The sequence below is a fragment of the Bactrocera tryoni genome, chromosome 3 (assembly GCF_016617805.1).
Source record: "Bactrocera tryoni isolate S06 chromosome 3, CSIRO_BtryS06_freeze2, whole genome shotgun sequence".
Taxonomy (NCBI): domain Eukaryota; kingdom Metazoa; phylum Arthropoda; class Insecta; order Diptera; family Tephritidae; genus Bactrocera; species Bactrocera tryoni.
Window position 1 is genome coordinate 7,848,420 of NC_052501.1, and position 22,430 is coordinate 7,870,849.

Genomic DNA, 22,430 nt, shown 5'->3' on the forward strand with positions numbered 1-22,430 from the left:
AGATATGTAACTGCGGTAAAACTTGAAAAACCTGAATCCGCATAACTACCGGATGTCGGTAGTTAAAAAAATTAGTTCCGTTTACCCTGTTCTCTAGCAGTAAAATTCATCACCAGCTCAAAGCTTTCGTCAAAATATATTTACTGACGCTTACACCATTCTTAGGTGCTTGACTGTCAAGACAAAAGTCCGCAGACGCTGTTTCTCAAATAGTTTCCAACCGGTCCAACGTGAGGCCGAGTGTCGTCATAATGGAATATTATTGACGCTAGTCTAGTCGTGAATCTTGCACGTTTTCGGCTATCTCTCGCTTTAGTTTGGTGAGTTGGTGTCGGTAGCGTTCCCGATTAATTGTTTGACCCAGTCTTAAAAGCTCATAATACAGCACGTCATGGATATTCGACTTTGCCATCATTGGGCTAATTGGCCAGGTTTCAAATTTGACCTTTTGCATTTAGGGTTGTCGTAATGGATCCTTTTCCATTGCCAGTCACAATCCGATGCAAAAAAGACTTCTTTAGTTTAGTGTTCAAGCAGCATTTCTGTCATGATTATGCTGCACATATTGCCCGTGGACATCGCCAAATGGTGTATGGCTGCGAAAGTTGCCATCAGACCCAGATAGTCTGGGTTCCTAAAAAAGCACGAGTCTGAACACTCGGAAAACTTCTCACTTTGACTTCATACCATATCACTTGAATCATGGAGTCGCTAAACAAAACCCTGACTCTCTATCAACTCCAGTTTCAGACTTCCTGACTATGCAGTCTGCCAGGCCGGTAGCGGTAGATTTACTGCTCCGGAGTGCCTAACCTTGCTGATAAGGCTGGTATGGGTGCCAGGCCACAGAATAGCAGGAAGCTGTAAAGCTTGAGCTAGCAAGAAAGGGCACCCTCGCGAAAGCTTGATCAGCGCTGGGCCGCGATTGGTACATGCGGTGTCGCAAAGCCTCTTGGCCCAAGATCGATCACAAGAGATTTAGTGATCTCTTTGTCCTCAGTAAGGCTAGCCTCCTCCAAGCTTTTGGGCTTTCATCAGCTATTGTCCTATTGGCGTCTTAGGGTTAAGCTGAGAATCCTACCAGACGTCATCTGCAGAAGCTATATGGAAGAAGATGAAGTGGAAACAACTCAACACTTCCTTCGTTTGGGAGGTCAAAACTTAAACATTTAGGAGTCCATACATTTAGACATCCCACCGAGCTTGCGGCGATGAAAATTAAACGCCTGTGCAAATGAGATGAGATGATCTGCTGCGATTGTCTTCATAATAAGGTAATCAAAAATAGCTCAGAAACTGTTTTTTTAATATTTTAAAAATGCATTTACTTAATAATTATTAAAATTTTATTGGCTAAAGCGTTATATTACATAATAAACGATAATGTCGGTTAAATGTAGAATTTAAATATTACTCAAGCGCATGCTTTTATAATTTTATAAAAATAAATCAAGACTAAATATATGTATGTATGTATGTATAAGGAAAGTGTAAAAAAATTTAAAATTATGCTAGCTAGCCAATGAGTGTGTATGTGTAAGTGGCTGTGTGTAGTTTAATAACGCTTAACGCTTCTTCGACCTCAAATTCGGCGCCGGCAAACTGCTGGTGGGCGCGCGTAAACGCGTCGGACGCGCCAACTCCATCGGCACTGGGTTGCCCTTGGTGCGCTGCGCCAGGTTGATGCGTGTCGCTTTGGTGGTGAGCGCACGCTTGCGCAACAGAACGGCGCCCAAAGTTTTCATAGCTTCCTCTGTGCTGGAACTGCCACTACCGCTGCTCGAGTTGGACTCGACCGCTTTCGGCGCCAGTACCAGTGACGAGGCGACTTGCTGAGCGGCGTGACGCGTCTTCATAACGTTGCTTCTTGAAGCGCGTACTGGTATTTTACTGCGTTGTAGCTGTGCTTTGCTTGCAGCCGTTGTTGGCGCATCCTTACCTGCATCAGCGCCGCTTTTGTCGCGCAATGAACGCCTGCGTTGCGTAACTTCACTAGCGGCTTCATTCTCACTAGTGTCGCCGGCATCTCCCAATTGACCGGCACTCATCGATAAGCTACGAAGCATCAACATGCCGCTGCTGCCACTTTTGTTATTGTCGCTTTTGCGCCGTTTTTCCTTTGGCGCGCTGTCGCTTTCATCGTCGGCACTTGAGGAATCGCCGTGTTTTTTTGAAGCATCCGCCGCGTCTGTTTCGGCGCGCGTCACGCCAGCAACATCGGTAACCGCTTCAGCGCGCGGCGCACTTTCGTCGGAATTATGCTCAGCAACAGCTTCCGCGCGCGTTGCGGATGACGTACGCATTATAGACTTACCACTTGCGTCTGCGGCAGTATTAAGACTGGAGCGTGTGGCCGTTCGCGTACGCAGCGCGGCGGTATCAGCGCGTGTTAACGAAGCGGCACGTGTAGCGGATCGGGTGCGCGTAACGGAGTCGATGTTTTTAGGCAAAGTCATCAATTCACTTGAATCGCTCGGTTTCGCGCCAGCGGACCGCCTCGTCGCTTTAGCCATTTTCTCCGTCTCGGCTAAAGTAAGCGAAATCGAACGCTGTCGCCCTTTTCTGCGTGTTTGTCGGATCACTTCGGTGCTGCTTTCTCTGGCCGCAGTTTCTTTGATAGGCTCGCTCGGCGGCAGCGAGGCATTGCCTTTGCGCATCCGTAACTGTGCCTTAGCTGGCGTTCCAGCACGAAGACGCTTTAAAAGCGGCGGTTCGGAACGCGGTGTAGACACATCTTCGGCAGAAGTGGCGCCAGCGAGCTTCGGTGTGGAGCAGAACGTTCGTTTTAAACTGGCTCGTGCTGGCGTAGCGGCTTTGGTGGAGTTCATGACAGTGGTGCTGGTGCTTGCAATATCAGCTCGGTCTCCAGCCTCATCTTCAGTAGTTTCGGAGTCCTACAATTTTTTATGGCTTTATTAACAATTTTAGTTGCTCTTTTTCTTATTAAAAAAAAAAAATATTTTTTTTTGTATTTCAACACATGCGTGGGGATTATGGGATTGAAAAATCAGGTTCAAGGTGAAAATTCGAAAAAATGTTTTAGCTGGGATTATTCCATTAATTTATTTCTAATAATTATTGGATAATGAGGAATGTCTAAGCTTCTAAGAAAATGCGAAGCATAACAGTTATATTTCGAGAAACACACCACACTACGCCAACACGCTCCAATGCAACCGGGGCATGCGTCCCACTCACACCGCCACGCCACGCCACACGCACACCTATTTCCGCATACAAATCATTTCAGTTGGTGAATTTGGTGAATTCAACATACGTAAATATATATTTTTATATTAGACAATGTTTGTACAGTTATGTAATGGGGAAAAAGTAAATAAAACTACATGCTAAATGCCTAGATAGACGTGCATTAAATGTGCGGTGGCGTTGGTTGACACTGGTGGAAGCGGTTTGTAGTTGTTTGGTGTGGCATTTGGTTAGTAACTGTGCTGAGCTAACTACAGTTGTAATCCTCGTCGTCTGGTACTCACTTGATTCGGCGCCGATTGCGCCGATTGGCTTCGTGTTGCGCGACGTTGTGTGTCCGTTAGGTTTGTCACGGATATGTCGCCACCACCGGCGCGTCGTTGACGACGTACGATCGTGCGCGGTGACAGCGCAGTCGGCGGTGAAGGTGGTACTATATCGGATGTATTGAGCTACGTTGGCGAAAAAACAAAAATGAAAATTTATAAATACCGTTATAAGTGTGATTTGTTACCTCTTCAACGTCGTTGCTTTTGGCGGCGCTTCTCGTCGCGGCACGCGACAGCAGCCTTGTTGGCAGTGCCGACGGCGTTCGCTCCTTTTCCTGCTCTCTTCCGCGCGTACGCACTTGCTCCTTTGGCTGCGCCTTAGATTGCTCTGGGTTCGCATCTTTTGCTTTCTCTGCTTTATCCGCTTTCGTCGCGGACTGTTCCACGGCTTGCTGTTTACTGCTCTCCTTTGTCTGCCGCTTAGCTGGGCTTGAGGCGTTGCGCGTCGTGGTGGCCTGGCTCTGAACGCCCGCATTGCTGCTGGTTTTTGAATTTGAATCGGTGTCGTCGTCCACAACAAGTGTTGGCAAGTTTGCACGTCGTTTATTACGCCCTTTTGTCGCATCCTTGGCGGTTTCAACGACTTCCTCCACCTGTGCCTCGGTATTCTTCTCGGCATAACGTAGGTTTCGTCTAACCCGCGTATTGCGCACCTGGTGCTCTTCACGTGCTGGTTGTTGCTCCGATTTCTTATCGGAATCTATGCGCGCCTCAATGCGTATCTTCGGTGAGCGTGGCGGTCCATCGCCCGCTTCGCTGTCCGATTGCCCACGTGTTGAGTTCAGCGATTTGCGCAGATAACGATGGCCCACGCGATTCTCGCGTCCATATGTTGTCGGTACACGCGCCGAAGGAGAGATATCTTTCGTTATTATGCTGCCATCGGTGGTTGCTTGCTGTGCGTCTTTGGGCGCTTCCGACGCAGTAGTCGGCATTTCTTCGCTAGAAGTAACGGCTTCTGGCACAATCTCGGGAGCCCCAGCAACAGCATTAGCATCCGCCGTTAAGTTGGCGACACTTTCCGTGCCGTCAGGTGGCGGCGGTTGACGTGTTGGCTCATCCACCTTTTCACTCACCGCCGTTTGGCCGCGTGCAGTATTCGGGCCTGCTGTGTCGTTGTCATTAATCGCGTCATTCTCCGTTTCATCGTTGCTGTCCTAGTTGAGGGAAGAGCATTAGTTTTACTGTAAATAACCAGATTTGAAAAAGAAAAAAATAGTTTTTGTTTACCTCTTCGCCCTCGGAGTCAATTGCGGCAGACTTGCGTGTTGGATTATAAGTGCCATCAACCAGATCTTTGAAATCTATGATAAGCTTGACAGTTCGCGGATCAAGATCAGCCTAAAAGAGATATTTTTTTTTTGTATTAAAGATATTTTCGCGTTTTTTTTTTTCATTTTCACTCATTACCTTTATCAATTTATCGGCAGTCTCTTTCAATTCGCGCTTGAGCTGCTCATTCTGCGTGACACTCAACTCGAGTGTGATCAGTTCTTTGGCCAAGAGTTTGCACAAATCTTTGTTGGTCAAATTATTTAGCATCTCCTGTAGGATAGTCTGTGCGATTTTATTGTGTATCCAGCCGTCGGTTATAGGCGAACTCTCCTGTCGTGTGGAATCGATGATGAAGCGCGTTATGGTTTCGGGGCGTATTTCGTGCAGCGGATTCTCATAGGGCGCACTCAGCACGGTAGTCAACATGGGCAGCAGACAAGGTTGTAGCAGACCGTGCCGTTTGCACTGTATAAGATTTTCCAGAAAAACACCCAAAATTTGGTTAATATTTGCATCTGCGGAGTTAGGGAAAACGTTAAAAATTATGTTAATAATATAAGTATATATCATAGTGTACCTGTGCTGGGATTAAAATAGCGCAGCAGCAATTTCTCAATGATATCGCTGGACTTGATGTAGCCGCGCAATATGAGGCGGCAGAAGCCAACAATGATGGCGCTAACGATGCAAGTGTCATCGCATGTGTCGAGGAAATGCGACATCATGTAGATGACGTCCACACCCTGACCGGCGTTTAGCACATTGGAATCATCTTCGCTATCCAAAAATTCCAAGGTGTTGTAAAGCTGGCGGCCGCTTTTCTTCGTTTTGTTTTGCGACTCTTGTTTAGCAAAATTATCCAAACCGTATCTGCGTTCGCAATAAATAATGAATTTAATATAGTTGAGAGAATTATAATGCTACAAGCGACAAAACTACCTGTCCAGCAGCTCAAAAATGCACGTTATCGAGGTCTCCCATATACGAATATTGTGATTTTTGAAAAATTGTGAATACAACTCTTCGAATACATCCTTAGCCAACACCTCGTACAGCATACTGCAGGCAGTACCGCATTTCAGCGCCCAATCGCGTATGGCTATTTGATTCGAAGCAAGATGGCGACATATAAAATCCTGTCAATGTGAAATTATTTTAAAATTTAGCTGCCACAACAATAAAAACTTTCAAGCACTCACATTATATAGTTTCAAAATGCTCGGATTAAGCGAACGCACTTTGGGCGAAACGACCATGTGGAAGGCGATTTGCAAGCTTTTTAATATGCACTCGGGTTTCAATGTTTTACGCAACTGTAACGGGCGCTTTAACTGTAAATAATACGTAAGAGTAATTTATTAATTCGCACAGGCGCTAAAACATGGTGGGGACCTACCGCATCAGCATTGGGATGATTCTCGAGGAGTGGTTGCAATAAATTTGTATACTCTTCGGTAGCAGCGAGCTTCTCTTCAGTTGTTTGTTGCGCACGCATATAATCTTTTTGCTTTACAAAATCCATTTCTTGTTCTTCCAAATCCAGAATTTTCACTTTCAATGACGATAATTTCAAATTTAGATCGGCGTTCGAAGAGGTCGCTAATAATTCGGTAATTAACGTGCGATCATGCAATAGATCATTTTGCCTATTATTCAAACCGCATATATCTTGTACGATTTCCACAATAAACTATAAAGAATGAATTTTAATTTTTTTAATGGACAAAAATTTAAAGTGTTGCTCACCTGTATACGCGCATTTTGATCCGTTATTAGATTTTCCGTGCAGCGCACAATCATCTCTATCACTTTCTCATCGAGACGGAATGTTTTCAACAGATATGCCAGTAGTTTTTGCAGATTGCCACGACCGATCTCGTCACCCAAATCGAATGTGTACAGCATTTCAGTGAGTGAAAGTAGCTTGTATTGAAATTCCATGAGTTCAAATTTGTCCATGTCCGGTTTCTGCTGGTGGCAGAATCTGGGAGGATGAAAAAATAATATAAATCTATAATTTAATACACTAACTCAAATTTCAACGTACTTCTCCACATATGTACAGAATGTGCTCAATTCGGGCACTATCAAATCGTGCTCCTCGGCCAATTCCGCTTGCAAAAACTCGGTCAAGCATTGCCAGTACAATGCAATTTCCATTGACAGCTTTTCGTATGGCACCAAACGATGCATTTCGCCATCTTCATCTAATGGCACACAAGCAATCAAGTCGTCCTTTTTCTGACGCCTTTAAAGTATATGATGGAAAATATATTTTTTAATTAAACAATAATATTAATAATAATAATAATAATAATAATAAATAATCATAGAAATACTCACTTGAATATCTCTTTAAGCGTTTGCTTCGTCACTTTACGAAATCGATCGATTTCGCTTTCACTCGAATCTAACTTTAGCGCCGATATGAATGCAATAAGATCTTTTTGATAAGATTCTATCCATTGCTGTAACATAATTGTGACGACTACTTTGCGTACGGCATCCGAGCGATCATTGAGACCCTGCTGCAGAAAGGTCAAACGCTGTGACACCTTATATGAACGCACTGGGTAACTACTCATATGTAAATATGTATGGCGACGAACTTTTTCGTCAATATCCCACAAACGATCCAATATATAAGGAATGGTATGGTAATTGCGTCCCATACAAGTTATTACAGCTTGTCGCACACGTGACGACGGATCGGAACAAAGGTGAAACTGATAAGCACGCAGCACGGGATCGTCTGGATTGTCTGGTACTTGCAAACGTTGCATTGCTAATATTGCTTGCACACGCACATTCGGCGAAGTATCGTGCAAACGATGCAACATATATTCCAATATGCGATCGCATATGGCATCATCTAGAGCTGCTTCTTGTCCCAGCGCCTTGAGTATCATATTAACAAATTGACAAATACGAAAACGTATGTGTGGATTACGCGAAATCGTCTACAAAAACATAAATTCCGTATATTTAATTCAATAGTTATATAGTTAGCACTTACCGTAAGTAGCCACTTGCACATATCAATTAACACGGGATGTGTGTCCTCGCCGTCATATGAACTTACAAATTTAGAACAAAATAGTAATGTCGTATCTGCGTACTCATTACCCTCATCGGCGACCATTGCAGTTTTTATCATTTTGATGAATGTAAACATGAATGCATCATGATCCATCTGCCAAAAAAAAGCAACAGTACAGACATAAACATAGATAAAATAAAGACTCGATTTGGTTATTTACACACCTTGGCGTACAGTTGTTTCAATTCTTTAACATATTTTTTGTGGCTAGTTTCATTTAATTGCACATTGGACATTATTGTATACATGGGGCCGTGCAACATCATTGAATTGTTGGCTGTAGCGCTAACACCACCACCCCGCTGACGGCTTGCGGCAACTGTATTTTCTTTTTCTTCATCTGCAATGGGTATTTTTCTTTTCCGACCCATTTTTAAAGAGATCTTTTTGTTAAATGTTAGCGTTCACAATTATTTATTTTATTATTATTTGACACAAAACTAAACAAATAAGAAAAAATGCCAGCGCTTACTACTCGATTTGTATAACTTGACTTGTCAAACGTTCCGTTAAAATTTTTCTAAGCAGCGTCCCTTTTACCAATATGGCCATATTTTCAGTAACAAATATTAATCCTGAAGGGTTGCATTTTACACTCTGTCATTAGTAATCGGTTTAGCAGTAATCGGTATTGAAATACAAAACAGATTTATATTAATTATAGAAATATACTAAATTGAAGTAAAACACATTATTATTTGTAATTTATATTATTAAAAATTAATAATAAAATGAAATTCAGTTTTCTTACAAATTTTATTTTAAAAGTAAGAAATATAAATAAATAATGAATTTTTCCAGCACTGAACTCAGATCAAAACAAAAATAGCGATAGAATAAATTCCAATTGGCGTGGTGTGCGAAAACGTGCCGTCATAACATAACATACTCAAATTTCTTGTGAATTTCACAGTTTACTATTTAAAAAAACAATTTGTAAACATGAGTGATACTTCGCACAAAATAAAAAATTCCGACTATACAGTTTATGCATCAGCTGCATGCAATCCTACTCCCCATTGCGCCGACTGGGGTGATAACGGATTGATCGTTTTCGGTGCACACTTTTCCGTGGCGGTAGTTGATCCAAATGTAAGTAAAGTATTTATATATTTTTAACCGATATTAATAAGTAACATTCTTATTTCTCCCAAAAAAAGTATAACGGTTCCACCAAAAATATTGCCACTTACAAAGGGCATGAAGCTCGTGTAAATACAGTACATTGGCTGCGCTTGCCGTCCGCTAAGCCCGAAACACACTTCATATCTGGTGCCGATGATTGTAAAGCTTTTATATGGCGATTTGATAAAGAGGGAGATGATGTGAGCTTTGAACCACTTAATCATGATGGCCCAGTGACAGATATTACAAGTCTCTACTTGGAACGCAATAATTGGTTAATTGCTACAGCTGCGGAACAGACTATATCATTGTGGAGTTTCAACACTTTAAGTACTGAATTAGTGCAAAAAATAAGTAATAAAAACAGTTACACACTTGGGCTTAGCCTTTTTCGAATGCCAAAAAGTGAGCAGTTTCTTTTGGCTTACGGAAATGATAAAGGCAACATTTATATTTGGGCACAAAATCAGCCACTTAAAGCTAGTAACGCTGAGGCGGATGCACAACCATTTCGAATGGTACATCAAATGACTGGCCACGAAGACTGGGTGCGAGCGCTTGATGTTATCGAAGATGGCGATGATATTTTATTGGCAAGCGCTGCTCAAGACAATTTCATACGGTTGTGGCGCATTTCCAAACGCACCGAGGAGCAAGCACATGAAAATAAAGTTGATATTTGTAATATACTGGAAGATGATACGGAAATAAGAGTGGAGGAAAAAATTATATATTTAAGTGGTAACAACTGGTGTGCGATCAGTTTGGAGTCAGTACTCTACGGACATGAAGGTTGGGTGTATGGCGTGAACTGGCACAGATCTAAGGAACAAGGTAGTAGCAGATATAAAATAATAGTTTAAAATTAAAAAAAAAAATTTTTACTACCTCTAATAGGTCTACTTTTGCTTTCTGTTTCAATCGACAAGTCAATTATAATTTGGGCCCCTAGTGAAGACGGTGTGTGGATGGAAAAGGTGCGTGTAGGTGAGGTGGGTGGTAATTCGTTGGGATTCTACGGGGGAAAATTTTCTAGTGATGGAAAATCCATATTTGGACACAGCTATCAGGGTGGCTTCCATATATGGCATCAAATGGCGGATAATGAGAACTTTTGGTCACCCGGTGTCATAATAGGTGGACATTTCGATGAAGTACGCGATTTGGCTTGGGCACCAAACGGTGAATTTTTATTAAGTGTGTCCGCCGACCAGACCACACGTATACATGCACCATGGCGACGATGTAATAACGAAAGCGATGATGTGGTGACGTGGCATGAATTAGCACGTCCTCAGGTGCACGGATATGATATGCAGACAATTGCAATACTATCACGTTACAAATTTGCCAGTGGAGCTGAGGAGAAAATTGTACGTACATTCCAGGCGTCTGCCAATTTCATTGAAAACTTTAGGCGCATTACCGGCGCTCAGAATGATGCTGAGGGTGATGATTTATTGCAAAGTATGTTTTCTAGGATTCAATTCTAGTATCCAAACAAGTGTGATTAATTATAAATATATTTCACAGCTTTACCAAAAGGCGCTTCTGTGCCATCACTGGGTCTATCAAATAAGGCAGTGTATAGCGCTGATATAGACTCGGTTCCAAAAGAAAAACACATTAAGGACGAATATCCTGAAAATTATTTTATACCGGTTACACTAGACTCACCGCCACAAGAAGAGACACTAATGCAGAATACGCTCTGGCCGGAAATGCAGAAACTTTACGGACACGGCTTTGAAATTTATGCGCTGGCCGCTTCACCGGACGGCAAAGTTCTCGCTTCCTCATGTCGCGCCACGAACGAGGAGCATGCGCAAATAATACTTTGGTAAGGCGTTATTTCCTAGTAAGTAATAGATATTTATAACATTTCCTAATCAACATTCTTTACAGGGACACCACAACTTGGAAGCAAATTCAAAAACTTGCCGCGCATAAACTTACAGTAACTCAGATGCGCTTCTCACCAAATGGTAGGTTATTGCTCTCGGTCTCACGCGATCGCACATGGGCACTTTTTGAACGTGTTGAAGATGTAAGCACCACCAATAGTCAACCAAGTTATCGCCTCAAACAAAAGTCGACAACTAAAATGTCGGTGCACAGTCGTATTATTTGGACATGTGATTGGTCACATGATAGCAAATATTTTTTAACTGGTGGTCGTGACGCCGTACTAGGTGTGTGGGCACAAGTTAATGGTGATAAATGGGACATTTGGCTCAAGGAAACATATGCAAATCCCGTGACTGCACTAACCTTTGCACCGAAACTGGTAGAACCAGGGCTGTATCAGATTGCTATAGGTTTTTCGAATGGTGATATAGTGCTGCAACAGTTGGTTGAAAATGAAAAACAATTAAAAGCCGTTGAAGATAGGTAAAATTAATTTAAGTCATTCTATGCTCATGCATAACTTCAACATTTCTATTTCGATTTTGCAGCAAAGTTACTTTTGAGAAAGCGCATGACTCTGCAGTGAAGCGTTTGCAATTTCAGCCATTACGTGATGTTAATAACAGCACGTCCGACCATTTTCTGCTAGCTAGTTGTGGGGACGACCATTTCGTTCGAATATTTAAATGTCTGCATTCATTTAAGAACAACGAGGCGTGAATATTAGAATAAAACTGTATATATGAATATCGAAATAAATAAAATAATGTCTAAATAATTTTTTTATTGAATTAATTAAGCTATTTTACACACACATTTAATGCTGGTCAGTGAATAAGTTCATATTAATATATTTAATAAACGTGTACGAATCTTTTGGTTGTTTGGGTAGCTTCATGAACAGGCAACATTTCCGATACAAAAACGATGTGACCATCCTTCGTCAGTGCAACATCGCAAGTGCGATCAGTTTCATTACAGTAAGTATTGTTTAAGCCATTGACAGATGGACGTATGTCAATCTAAAATAAAAGTAAATTAAAATAAAAAAGAGCAGTTGGATTTGATGGTTTAAATTTTATTATTGCTAAGTTATTTTTATTTAATAAATGAGCATGTTTTAATTATACTTACGTTCCATAAACTGTCCAATGTCGAACTGAAAACACAGATGCGGCGGTTATGGCAATCTGCAACTATTATTGTCCCATCATCGTCACAGCACACACCAGAGGGACGAGAAAATTGTAAATATCCAAATCCGAGACTGCCTTTAGTACTTACAATCTGTAATTAAATATCATTCGAAATATACTTATTGATTTACATAAATTCAGTATTTCTAATTACTTTTTCCTTCGCAGGACTAATAAGATGCAAACAATGATTTACATAATCTGTTACAATTATGTTACCCTTGGGCGTATAGCATATGCCACGCGCAGTTATTTCATAACCAGTGAATGTGCAAATACCTAACGGTATTTCACGAATGAAATGTCCATTGTAATCGAATTGTTGAATGCGATGATTTCCCGAATCGGTTACTGCAATTTGTAATTTTGTATTAACAGCAACATCGAATGGGAATTTGAATTTGCCACATTTTGTGCCCAAACGTCCAAACGACAGTAAATATTTTGCACCTGATGAAAACACTTGTATGCGATGATTATTTTTATCCGCAATAATAATTCGACCATTTTTGTCCACACAGATTCCGGCAGGCGCATTAAACTGTCCAGCATTATTTCCTTTTCGGCCGAACCTAAATATAAATTCGCCATTTGCACTAAAAATTTGTACATTATGATTAAATCTATCGGTAATAAAAATGTCCCCTAATTGATTGACACAAACTCCCCAAGGTCGTTGAACATGACCCTGACCGTTTCCTTTAGGCGCAAATGCCAAAGACGGTAAATCCGAACGGAAAGCTTTGACTTTATTCAAACAACCAGGTACCGCTTGTCCAATACCAATATTTCGGTCGTTTTCACTTTTTTGTGTTGTAGTTTTATTACATGTATCATTTTCTACTTTAATTTCCACTTCACCGCTGGAAGTTTCTTGTGATGAAGAAAGGATTATAACCTTTTCATTAGCGTTTTCTAATGTTGCATTATTTTCATCTAGTTCGATGGACCCTAGGTTTTCTATATCCCTCAAAATTTCGTTAGGAACTTGGGGTGCATAAAACTTATAAAATTCGTCGTTGTATTGTTTTTCTTCCAATATTTTCGCATAGATATCGACTTGCCGCTGTGCCTCTAATATTTGCGTAACTATGTACAGATTTTCTAACTGATGTCCATTTTTCGCCACTTTATTTAGTTTTTTAGTTACCTTCATTAAGCCCAAATATGAAGCCTTTAGTGCAGAAATTTGTTCATACATATTTTCCATTCGATTTTTATGCATTTTATTTACAACATCTAAAAGATTACTTTCCCGTTGCTGTAAAGACGCTATAATCGGTCGGAACGTATTCCTTATGCTTTGTGCTAATAAATTGCAGTTGTTATCAATATAACGTGCAGAATCCACTTCTTTATAGCCAATATCTTCATAACAGTTAGTCGCCAATCTGCCACTTTCTATGAGTCGAAATAGTAGATCATTCCTATGGCTTAGGAAATTGTCAATTTGAAAACAATTGTGTGCAGTATGGCTTTTCCGGAAACAAACATCACAAAGGAGCATTCTGCAATTTTCACAAACATACTGTAAGACTTCATTGTGTTCTCTACATTTTTGCTTGTACCCGGAGTTATACCCAATATTTGGCGCCATTGTGGAATCACTAACTTCTTTCCTGTTCATATTATTATTGCGCGATGCTTTAATGAGTTGCAAACTTGCTGTTTTTGTTTTTTAATTGTATTGATGGCACCAAATTTAAACCAACTTTAAAGAAATCAAAAATCTTTAAAATAGTAAAGTAATAGTTCTAGCTTCAGATAACTTACCAATTATTTTATAATAACTATGTATTTTGGTTTAAAACGTTTGGAACACACTCCGGCTAATTTGATTTGATTGATTTGATTGCAAAGTTTAAACCATTTATTTTTTAATTTTATAACTTTTGGAAATTGAAAAACGGTTGTTTTTCGTCATCCGTTTTATTGGAAATGAAAACCGAGCAAAGAATTGTGCAAAAATAACGGAACCGAGGCAACAATTTATTTTTTTATTTTATTATTGTACGAACTATAATTGACATTGACATAATAAATAACGTTTATAATGTAAATAATGATAAAATTGTACATACATATATACATACATATCTTTTATTGCGCTGATTTCATTTTCTGGAGTAAAGAATTTTTAAATTTTAAGAATGGGTTTTCTTTATAGCCGTTGAAAGTTTTTTAAAAGATGAAATATAAATGATGACAGCCTCCTCAAATATGTGCATATGTAAGACAATCAATTAGTAAACAATTGTTAAATTGCTGATTAAAATTTCTACGCATAATTATTTTTAAATTTTTTATGCAGAATACTCGTATATGTATTATTATATTTTTTACTTATTAATGATTTGTTGCTTTTTTACTTATTAATAATTATAATGTGCGCGCATTTCATGGGATGCGCCTCTGATTGCCTGTCAAAAATTTGTTGGTATTCTTTGCACAACCCTTCGCTACAATAGTTTTTGTTTTTTCTATCTGTAGGCTTATCTACTGCTGACCTTAACCGCGACAATTGCGACATGTGTATATAGAAACGAAATACATTCATGTATATTCATTGAACTACATTTTCCGCAGACTCTTTTTCGTTTTGGTCACTGCGAGTAACACAATTTGGAAGTCAACACAATGCTACATATTAAATGCAAGGACACTGACCTAGAACCAATAGCCGTTAAGGTAATTTGGAATTATTTCAACCAAAGAAACTTAGTGATTTAAATTTTGATGTGGTGATAACGAAATATAATTTATCAGATTGGTATAATTGGTGGTAGCGGTCTCGATGATCCGGATATTTTAGAAAATCGTAAGGAGACCGAAGTCAAGACACCATTCGGCAGCACATCAGATGTCTTGATCGAAGGTGAAATTGGAGGCGTAAAGTGCGTACTATTGGCACGTCATGGTCGCAAACACAACATTATGCCAACTAACGTGAATTATCGTGCCAACATTTGGGCCATGCGTGAAGTTGGCTGCACACATTTAATTGTATCAACCGCGTGCGGATCATTGCGTGAAGAAATCCATCCTGGGGATTTGGTAATCCCAAATGACTTCATTGATCGAACCACGAAACGTGCACAAACCTTTTACGATGGTGGTGCGGAAAGTCCGCTTGGTGTTTGTCATTTAAGTATGTTCCCATGTTTTAGTGAACGTGTGAGATCGATGTTAGTTGCCGCAGCCAAAGAGTTGGATTACAGCGTACATGATAAGGCAACCATTGTAACAATTGAAGGACCACGTTTTTCTTCACGATCTGAGAGTAACATGTTCCGCCAATGGGGCGGTGATCTTATTAATATGACCACTTGTCCCGAAGTTGTATTAGCCAAAGAAGCTGGTCTATTATATGGTTCCGTGGCGATTGCAACCGATTACGACTGCTGGCGCATGGGTTGCGAAGGTGTTAATGTCCAAGATGTGTTGAAGACCTTCTCCGCCAATGTTGTCAAGGTAAAACAAATATTAATGAAGGCCGTGCAGAATATAGCCAAAGAAGATTGGACCGAAGATATTTTGGACGCCAAGGTACCTATTATATTGTATTAATTATGTATGTATTATACAACATTCAATGTATTTTAAATAGGAATGCGTTTGCAAGAACACAATGTCCGGTGCAATGTGACGCTTTTTACTATTATGTCAAGAATTCACTGGTGAAATTATACAACGTCGTCGCCCCCTAATTTCCGGTTCAAAATCAAAGCATCCAAACCACAAAACGAACTTGCTTCCTAAATTAACTTCAATTTCTATACTCTACGACTTAGTTCCAGCCAAAAAAGAACACAACGATCACGAGACTCATAAGAAGCAAAGAAAAACAGAGCACAACCAGAATGAACAACAAGCAGCATAATTTCAAAATAATTTTAAATTATTATATTTTCCGTATTAGCCACCAAATTAACATAACCTATTATAATTTACGATACCCTATTTTAGTTGTACATATACTACTGCACATACAGCATTTACCCCTCCATATGTGCATCTGTGTTCGTGCAACAAATCGTATTTGAAATGTTTTAAAATAAAGTTAAGACCAGTTCGTTAAAAAAAATGTTTATGACTTATTAAGAATATTGTACGAAACCTGTAGAGATCAATTTGCGCACCTCTTCATATAACACTTGTTTCTCAGAAATCATTTACTCTTATATGTATTTGGAAAAAAAATGTCTGAGTAAATTATTTGCTTAAAAACTTTTACTTGGAAATTTAAAATTTTTAAAAGTCACCAAATAAAAATTAGATAATATTAATCTGGAATTATTGTATGCGTGCTTCGCTCATTTCACTAATCTAAACTAGTCCACTAAAAATAAGAATGGCGTGCTGTGAACGGGAAGCGAAGCCTGCGCCCAAAAAGGAGCCTGCCGAGGCTGGAATGTGTGGTTGCATGGTCAAAGTAAGTCTCAAGGGTTTATTTAAAATAAAAAAAATTAGACATCAATATGTTTAGATTGGCATAATTGGCGGCAGCGGTTTAGACGATCCAGATATATTAGAAGGACGTAAGGAAAAAACAGTTACTACTCCTTACGGCCCGCCTGCTGATGTGCTAATTGAAGGTACAATAAATGGTGTCCAATGTGTTTTGCTGGCCCGACACGGCCGGAAACATAACATAATGCCAACCAATGTTCCATATCGTGCGAACATTTGGGCACTCAAAGAAGCAGGCTGTACCCATGTATTAGTGTCTTCGGCATGTGGTTCGCTACGTGAAGACTTCATGCGAGGTGATTTGGTCATACCAGATGACATCATTGACCGTACAACACAGCGCATTGAAACTTTTACTGATGGTCAGCCTGGAAGTCCCCCGGGCGTATGTCATTTGCCCATGTCTCCTTTGTTCAATGAACCCACACGACAAATTTTATTAGCGGCAACAAAGAAACTAAGTTATAAAGCTCACGAACGAGGTACAGTCGTGTGCATTGAAGGTCCACGCTATTCGTCAAAAGCCGAAAGTAAAATGTTCGGTATGTGGGGTGGCGATTTAATTAACATGACTATCGTTCCCGAGGTGGTGCTGGCCAAAGAGGCGGCTTTGTTGTATGCCGGTGTTGCAATCGCTACTGACTACGATAGCTGGCGTGAAGGACAAGTCGCTGTCGATGTAAAACAAGTAGTGGACACTTTTGCTGCCAACGTCGATAAGGTGAAGAATATAATGAAAGAAGCGGTGAAAATGATTTCGCAACAGAATTGGACAGAAGAAATACAGAAGGCAAAAGATTTGGTTAAGAACAATAATCAGGCTCTGAAGTAACTACTAGGCTCTTAAATGTATTTTAGAGATAACTTAAAAAGTAACACTAAAATTTACATATAAATTTTCTTTAATTTTCGAAATTAGAAAGTATTGTATGGCCTCCAAATTTTTAAAGCAAAGTCACTTTTTATAAGTACTGTAAAAAATACATCAATAAAGCAGATAAAATAAATTTATCTTAAATTTTGCATTATTGAAATGAAAAAATTATAAATTGGAAGTATCCATATAAAGTTTATATCATAATTATTATTAATCTTCGAATTTAAATTAGTACATAGTTGAGTCAATATCTAATTCATACACACACAATATGTTTAAGGACATTTCCGCTCCACCTGACCTTTACCAGATTCTTCGTACTCTTGCGATGATATCCACATTTGCTGGAATGTGCCAATGCTGGCCAAAATCGAACCACCGATCCAAGCACCAAAACGTCGTTCCACACTACCATTTGCGGAAATCATCTTCAAACGTGTGTTGGAAGGCGCACGTAGCTGCAAGTCGCGATTTAGACGCTCAGGAAATCCTTGTAAGAGTGTGTTGCCGCCAGTCACTACAACAGAGCCGAAAAGCGATAAACGCACATCTGCGTCACACATACCAACACTCGTAGATGCCAATTGGCCTGCACCGAGCATAGCATGGTCAAATAAACTTTCCGCCAATTTGAAACGTTCTGAGCCAAACTCCTGATGATAACCATTGGGAAATTCGTAATGAACACTGGGTATTTGTGCAGCCACTCTTTCATCGTAAGGATTTTCTAATACTTGTAAGATATTCATTTGAAAATCTTGCAATAATGATTTGAGCATATAATTTTGCCAAGACTGTGTCAAGTTTTCGGGTAATTTACGTAGCGTGAATCGCGCATTATCTCGTTCTTTAACCACATCTTTCGATGCAATTTTATATGCTGGCGATAAATCTATACCCTGTTTTTCGAGATGTTGGCGACATTGCATTGAGAGGTAATCACCGCCCAGCGGAGATTTCACAACCGCCTGTGAAAGTACGTATCCTTCATGCACAGGAACCGCTGAGGTGTGTGTTGCACCACTATCTACAACCAATGCGGTTGCTCGACCACTCGAAAATGCCGCCAACACTGCGTTTTTAACCAAATAAAAAGCGGGCACATTATACTTTTCGAACATGAGCTCTGTCAGTTTTTCACGATTATTGCGCACATTCCATGAGGCTTCCGAAAATAACACGGGATGGTATTCGGGATCCGATTGTATGACCTTTGCATATGTGTAGTCAATAACTTTTTCAAATAAGTCCCAATTATCGATCATGCCATCTTTCATATAAGTTTGTATCTCCATTTGAGTACGCGGTACATTTACATATGTGGTATCAACATAGTATTTGCGTGTGTCTGCATCTGCAAGATTTAATAAATAATTTCACAATTTATGTCTCAGTGCATTTTCTATAATTACTATTTTGTGTTATGTTGTTGTCAGTTTTAGTTTCTATGTCCATATTTGTGTCCGGTGCAGAAGGTCCTACCCCTACCACAGACGGAATCTCTGCTTTTGGTGTATCCTCTTGTGCATAGCCCACGCGCAAAGAATGATGGCCCGGATCAAATACAAGTGCTCCGATCTCATCACCACCATATAACATATTTCCAGCACTCATTTTGCGATATGCTAGCTTATTTATTAACTTTTTTCCAACCTAAATAAACAATTTTCCACTAAATATCCGGCGTTTATGATTGATTTCGCATTCGTTTGGCGTCTCGTTATTTATGACATTTGACGTTTGGTAAGTGCTGCCAAGCTATAGTTGGCTTAGTATTGCCGTACGAAACGGATTAAAATAAATTGCAATAAAAAAAAAATTAAATTAAAATTTATGATGATTTCATGTTCATTATACGAATTCTATATTTTTAAATAGTATTTTTGAACGTAATTATCAGTCACCTTATTGTTGTGAAGGCATTTTTATCTACCTTTGTTTGTTATAAACAACATCAATTATATATTAATGCTCTTATAATTTCACTTTTTTTGTGAAGTGTTATTATTAAATATGGCATCACTATAATATTTTGCTGAATTTCAGCATAAAGAATGATTTTTTCGGAAGCGGAAGCCTTGCATTAAAAACCAAAATGTAGTTATTTATTTTATTCAACTAAAACGAAATCATTATATTCTGTTATTATCATTACAAAGAACACAAATATATAGTATATATGGGTACACTGAAGGTTTTTAATATGTTTGTCTTAATTCTAATCATCGCTGTCAGCAGTATCCAGCTGAGCATGTATTGAAATAATTTGATCATTCAAGTACTGATAAACAACGACTAGGGAAATTATTATGCCTACGATTACGTGTACCTAAAATCAACAAATTAATTATTTAAAATTATTTGTAATATGTGAAACTATTTGCTAATAAAGTGTACCATTATTAAACTCCACACGTTTACTTCCACCAGTTCGAACAAAGTCAACCGCAGCTCTATGGCCAATGCGCTGCGAATATCTTTCAGGAGAGCACGAGCAGCCTTTTCAAAATGCGCTTTTGATTTTATAGCAACTTGTACAACATCAAGTATCTGGATTTTCTGAAATTGTTGGCATATGAAAAATATAAGCAAAAAAATCTAACCTCTTTAACACACATTTACGCACCACTTGGTTGAGAAGCCATATACTTGTGCACAAACAAGTATAATCCCAGAAGATGAGAACATAAATTGCAATATTAGAAGCATAGAAAATACGCTTCCACGGGGGAGAGAACAATAAGTGCCAACTTGTTTGGAAGTACACAAGTGCATAAACACCGGCCAGCAGACTGATGCTATTCATTAACAATAGCAGCAGCATATCTTTGCTTAATGCAGCACTCACAAGCTCCACTTCAGCAGCCAACTGCTCAAAGAATTTAAGGTATTGCGCCAACTCCTTTTGCATATTATTTGTTGGTATTTTGACACAAGCATTTGTGGCGCTGACACTTGTTGACATTTCAATGTTGTTTTCTACAGTCTTGATGTCAGTTGTTAATTGCTCCATCAGCATGTCCTGCAGCCCCACTTTCAACTGTCTCAATTCCTCGCGCAATAACCAGCAATTCACTGTATACAGCTTTAAAGCGCCGGCTAAAGCGAAATGCGGAATGAATAGACCAAAACTTACGAAAATATTATCCCAAGGGGGCAATTCAAATTGCATTTCATAAGCAATGTATACAGCAAAACAAAGTGAGATCGCAAAAGTGGAGAAAACCAAGATGTAAGCAAACGCCTCCTCCAATTTGAATTTATGCGGAAACACACGTGTGCAAACGGCTGAAATGCCATTGCAAGCACGACCCACCGCGGGCATAGTAAAAATTCGGTATATATAAATCTTAAGTCCCAGCAAGAGGTGCGCGCGTATTAGTTGCCAAAAAAACGGTGACACATCGTGGAAAATCTTTAACAGTGCCGAGTGCGTGAAGTGCTGATTAAAGCAGATGACGTAGAATAGTGTTAGCGCGGTGAAATTTGCGAGACCCCACAGGGATATGTGATATCGTTGCGTTTTGGCCTCAAAGCTGTGCAGCTGAAATCCAGTGAGCAGCAAGAAGCCGTTGGTTATGCCTAAAACGCGTTGCCAATTCATGTTGGGCGAAAGTAAAACACAAGTACACTGAATGCTGGCCGACTAAACTCTACTAGAGCACAGAATTTGTGCGTCTGGGATATTGACGAGTTTGTTTAAATTGTAGCCTAATGATATTTTGCGATGCCTATCTGTGCGTACAGCGGAAAATTTGTGCAACAACAACTCGGAATTCGGTAAGTAAAGGTATTGATCAAATTTTATTTTGGCCAAAATTTAATTTGTGGTTTCAATGACTGTGCATTTTAGCACTTGTGCTTTAAACTGATATTAACATTTATTGGAAGTGCTGCTCTAAGTGGCTCCGGTAAATACATCTTTTAGTGCGATTTTTAGACTTAATTCATAGAAACTTATTAAATGGAAAATTCGTTTGCTGCATTTATAAAGAAAATTCGCGCACATCACTGTATATATGAGTGGTATAAGTGTTCCAGCTCCAGCTAATTTTCATAATTACATACATACATATATATATACTAAATACATATGTACATACATATATAAATCTGCCATGTCATAAGGGCTTCGTTTTATTGCGATTTTAGTGTACATTGATACACTTTTGACACCTCGTATCAGCCACTTGTATAAACACACGCACAAACATAGTTGCATGAGTTTTTCACATGTAGTATGAATGGGCTATGAATATTGCTATATAATTAATATAAAATATGTATGTATGTACATATAAATTTTTTATTGAGAATGTTAGCGACGTCGTCATCTCTGTGATTTTGAATGACAGGAACGGATTACGTCATTTAATTCTTACAGGAAACTTATTTTCGAAGTTGTTTGTTCAAAGTTCTTTTGAGTTATCGTTCTAATGAATCATTTTCCATTTCTTTAAAAAGTTTAATTTCAAAATTTGATTCAATTGGACTATATGCAAGAATTACAAAAAGCCTAAGCTTGAAGCCTAAACAACAGTTTTTTTTTTATCAAATATGTATGTCGATCATTGTGCCTAAAAATGGTTTTTGTGTGTTTTCTTCTTCATTACTTTAATATGAGAAAAGTTCAGCAGAAAGTCTTCGTATTTTGCGGGAAGCTTATGGTGAATATGCTCTATCTGAACGAACGATTCAAAAGTGGTGTTTTTAACTTGGAAAGCGAACAACGTTATAGATGGCCAATACATTTTGAAGATGAGTAATTAAAAGCTTCACTAGATGAAGATTGTTGCCAAATACAAGAAAAGCTCGCAGGATCTTTGATACTCACTCAAGCAGCCAATTTCAAATGTTTGAAAGCAGCCGGATACATTCAAACTCAAGAAAATTGGGAAATCAAGTTATATACATATAGCATATTCACAAATTTATATTTT

The 22,430-nt window shown here is 39.2% G+C and overlaps 7 protein-coding genes across 7 annotated transcripts; 3 read left to right on the forward strand and 4 right to left on the reverse strand.

The window, feature by feature from the left end:
* Positions 1–1,354: 1,354 nt before the first annotated feature.
* LOC120770960 (condensin complex subunit 3) lies at positions 1,355–8,414 on the reverse strand. Its single transcript, XM_040098689.1, has 14 exons — positions 8,079–8,414; positions 7,831–8,007; positions 7,158–7,774; positions 6,862–7,062; positions 6,561–6,798; positions 6,211–6,504; positions 6,014–6,145; positions 5,754–5,950; positions 5,392–5,684; positions 4,950–5,329; positions 4,770–4,880; positions 3,725–4,696; positions 3,495–3,662; positions 1,355–2,894 (listed from the first exon to the last, which is right to left on the reverse strand). The coding sequence occupies exons 1-14, from the start codon at positions 8,283–8,285 to the stop codon at positions 1,566–1,568; spliced, it is 5,316 nt and encodes a 1,771-aa protein (XP_039954623.1). The 5' UTR covers positions 8,286–8,414; the 3' UTR covers positions 1,355–1,565.
* Positions 8,415–8,750: 336 nt separating this feature from the next.
* Positions 8,751–11,722, forward strand: LOC120772917 (probable elongator complex protein 2). The gene is made up of 6 exons (XM_040101817.1): positions 8,751–9,006; positions 9,075–9,873; positions 9,937–10,506; positions 10,573–10,879; positions 10,945–11,430; positions 11,496–11,722. Exons 1-6 carry the CDS (start codon positions 8,857–8,859, stop codon positions 11,665–11,667), a joined length of 2,484 nt encoding a protein of 827 aa, XP_039957751.1. The 5' UTR covers positions 8,751–8,856; the 3' UTR covers positions 11,668–11,722.
* Positions 11,723–11,747: 25 nt separating this feature from the next.
* LOC120772918 (protein wech-like) lies at positions 11,748–14,024 on the reverse strand. The gene is made up of 4 exons (XM_040101818.1): positions 13,917–14,024; positions 12,298–13,854; positions 12,082–12,234; positions 11,748–11,969 (listed from the first exon to the last, which is right to left on the reverse strand). The coding sequence occupies exons 2-4, from the start codon at positions 13,768–13,770 to the stop codon at positions 11,802–11,804; spliced, it is 1,794 nt and encodes a 597-aa protein (XP_039957752.1). The 5' UTR covers positions 13,771–13,854; positions 13,917–14,024; the 3' UTR covers positions 11,748–11,801.
* A 263-nt stretch (positions 14,025–14,287) lies between these two features.
* On the forward strand, positions 14,288–15,982 carry LOC120772922 (S-methyl-5'-thioadenosine phosphorylase). Its single transcript, XM_040101821.1, has 4 exons — positions 14,288–14,373; positions 14,634–14,831; positions 14,910–15,689; positions 15,751–15,982. The coding sequence occupies exons 2-4, from the start codon at positions 14,781–14,783 to the stop codon at positions 15,787–15,789; spliced, it is 870 nt and encodes a 289-aa protein (XP_039957755.1). The 5' UTR covers positions 14,288–14,373; positions 14,634–14,780; the 3' UTR covers positions 15,790–15,982.
* Positions 15,983–16,079: 97 nt separating this feature from the next.
* On the forward strand, positions 16,080–17,620 carry LOC120772921 (S-methyl-5'-thioadenosine phosphorylase-like). The gene is made up of 2 exons (XM_040101820.1): positions 16,080–16,575; positions 16,630–17,620. The coding sequence occupies exons 1-2, from the start codon at positions 16,495–16,497 to the stop codon at positions 17,443–17,445; spliced, it is 897 nt and encodes a 298-aa protein (XP_039957754.1). The 5' UTR covers positions 16,080–16,494; the 3' UTR covers positions 17,446–17,620.
* A 57-nt stretch (positions 17,621–17,677) lies between these two features.
* Positions 17,678–19,210, reverse strand: LOC120772919 (actin-like protein 6B). The gene is made up of 2 exons (XM_040101819.1): positions 18,903–19,210; positions 17,678–18,844 (listed from the first exon to the last, which is right to left on the reverse strand). The coding sequence occupies exons 1-2, from the start codon at positions 19,102–19,104 to the stop codon at positions 17,766–17,768; spliced, it is 1,281 nt and encodes a 426-aa protein (XP_039957753.1). The 5' UTR covers positions 19,105–19,210; the 3' UTR covers positions 17,678–17,765.
* Positions 19,211–19,657: 447 nt separating this feature from the next.
* LOC120771590 lies at positions 19,658–21,332 on the reverse strand. The gene is made up of 3 exons (XM_040099661.1): positions 20,117–21,332; positions 19,888–20,049; positions 19,658–19,819 (listed from the first exon to the last, which is right to left on the reverse strand). Exons 1-3 carry the CDS (start codon positions 21,092–21,094, stop codon positions 19,709–19,711), a joined length of 1,251 nt encoding a protein of 416 aa, XP_039955595.1. The 5' UTR covers positions 21,095–21,332; the 3' UTR covers positions 19,658–19,708.
* Between the last annotated feature and the right edge of the window lie 1,098 nt (positions 21,333–22,430).

Bases quoted from the DNA above. Each gene is read 5' to 3' on its own strand.
- LOC120770960 (XM_040098689.1), bottom strand. From the start codon at position 8,285: ATGGGTCGGAAAAGAAAAATACCCATTGCAGATGAAGAAAAAGAAAAT. The intron at 7,775-7,830 runs GTAAGTGCTAAC...ATGTTTTTGTAG, and splicing joins TGTGCAAGTGGCTACTTACG to ACGATTTCGCGTAATCCACA. The intron at 6,146-6,210 runs GTAGGTCCCCAC...TATTATTTACAG, and splicing joins ATCATCCCAATGCTGATGCG to TTAAAGCGCCCGTTACAGTT.
- LOC120772917 (XM_040101817.1), top strand. From the start codon at position 8,857: ATGAGTGATACTTCGCACAAAATAAAAAATTCCGACTATACAGTTTAT. The intron at 10,507-10,572 runs GTATGTTTTCTA...TATATTTCACAG, and splicing joins GGGTGATGATTTATTGCAAA to CTTTACCAAAAGGCGCTTCT. The intron at 11,431-11,495 runs GTAAAATTAATT...TCGATTTTGCAG, and splicing joins TTAAAAGCCGTTGAAGATAG to CAAAGTTACTTTTGAGAAAG.
- LOC120772918 (XM_040101818.1), bottom strand. From the start codon at position 13,770: ATGAACAGGAAAGAAGTTAGTGATTCCACAATGGCGCCAAATATTGGG. The intron at 12,235-12,297 runs GTAATTAGAAAT...ATTTAATTACAG, and splicing joins TTAGTCCTGCGAAGGAAAAA to ATTGTAAGTACTAAAGGCAG. The intron at 11,970-12,081 runs GTAAGTATAATT...CTTTTATTTTAG, and splicing joins CATTGGACAGTTTATGGAAC to ATTGACATACGTCCATCTGT.
- LOC120772922 (XM_040101821.1), top strand. From the start codon at position 14,781: ATGCTACATATTAAATGCAAGGACACTGACCTAGAACCAATAGCCGTT. The intron at 14,832-14,909 runs GTAATTTGGAAT...ATAATTTATCAG, and splicing joins TAGAACCAATAGCCGTTAAG to ATTGGTATAATTGGTGGTAG. The intron at 15,690-15,750 runs GTACCTATTATA...TATTTTAAATAG, and splicing joins AAGATATTTTGGACGCCAAG to GAATGCGTTTGCAAGAACAC.
- LOC120772921 (XM_040101820.1), top strand. From the start codon at position 16,495: ATGGCGTGCTGTGAACGGGAAGCGAAGCCTGCGCCCAAAAAGGAGCCT. The intron at 16,576-16,629 runs GTAAGTCTCAAG...CAATATGTTTAG, and splicing joins TGTGTGGTTGCATGGTCAAA to ATTGGCATAATTGGCGGCAG.
- LOC120772919 (XM_040101819.1), bottom strand. From the start codon at position 19,104: ATGAGTGCTGGAAATATGTTATATGGTGGTGATGAGATCGGAGCACTT. The intron at 18,845-18,902 runs GTAATTATAGAA...TAAATCTTGCAG, and splicing joins CAACAACATAACACAAAATA to ATGCAGACACACGCAAATAC.
- LOC120771590 (XM_040099661.1), bottom strand. From the start codon at position 21,094: ATGAATTGGCAACGCGTTTTAGGCATAACCAACGGCTTCTTGCTGCTC. The intron at 20,050-20,116 runs GTGCGTAAATGT...CAACAATTTCAG, and splicing joins TATGGCTTCTCAACCAAGTG to AAAATCCAGATACTTGATGT. The intron at 19,820-19,887 runs GTACACTTTATT...TGTTGATTTTAG, and splicing joins ACGTGTGGAGTTTAATAATG to GTACACGTAATCGTAGGCAT.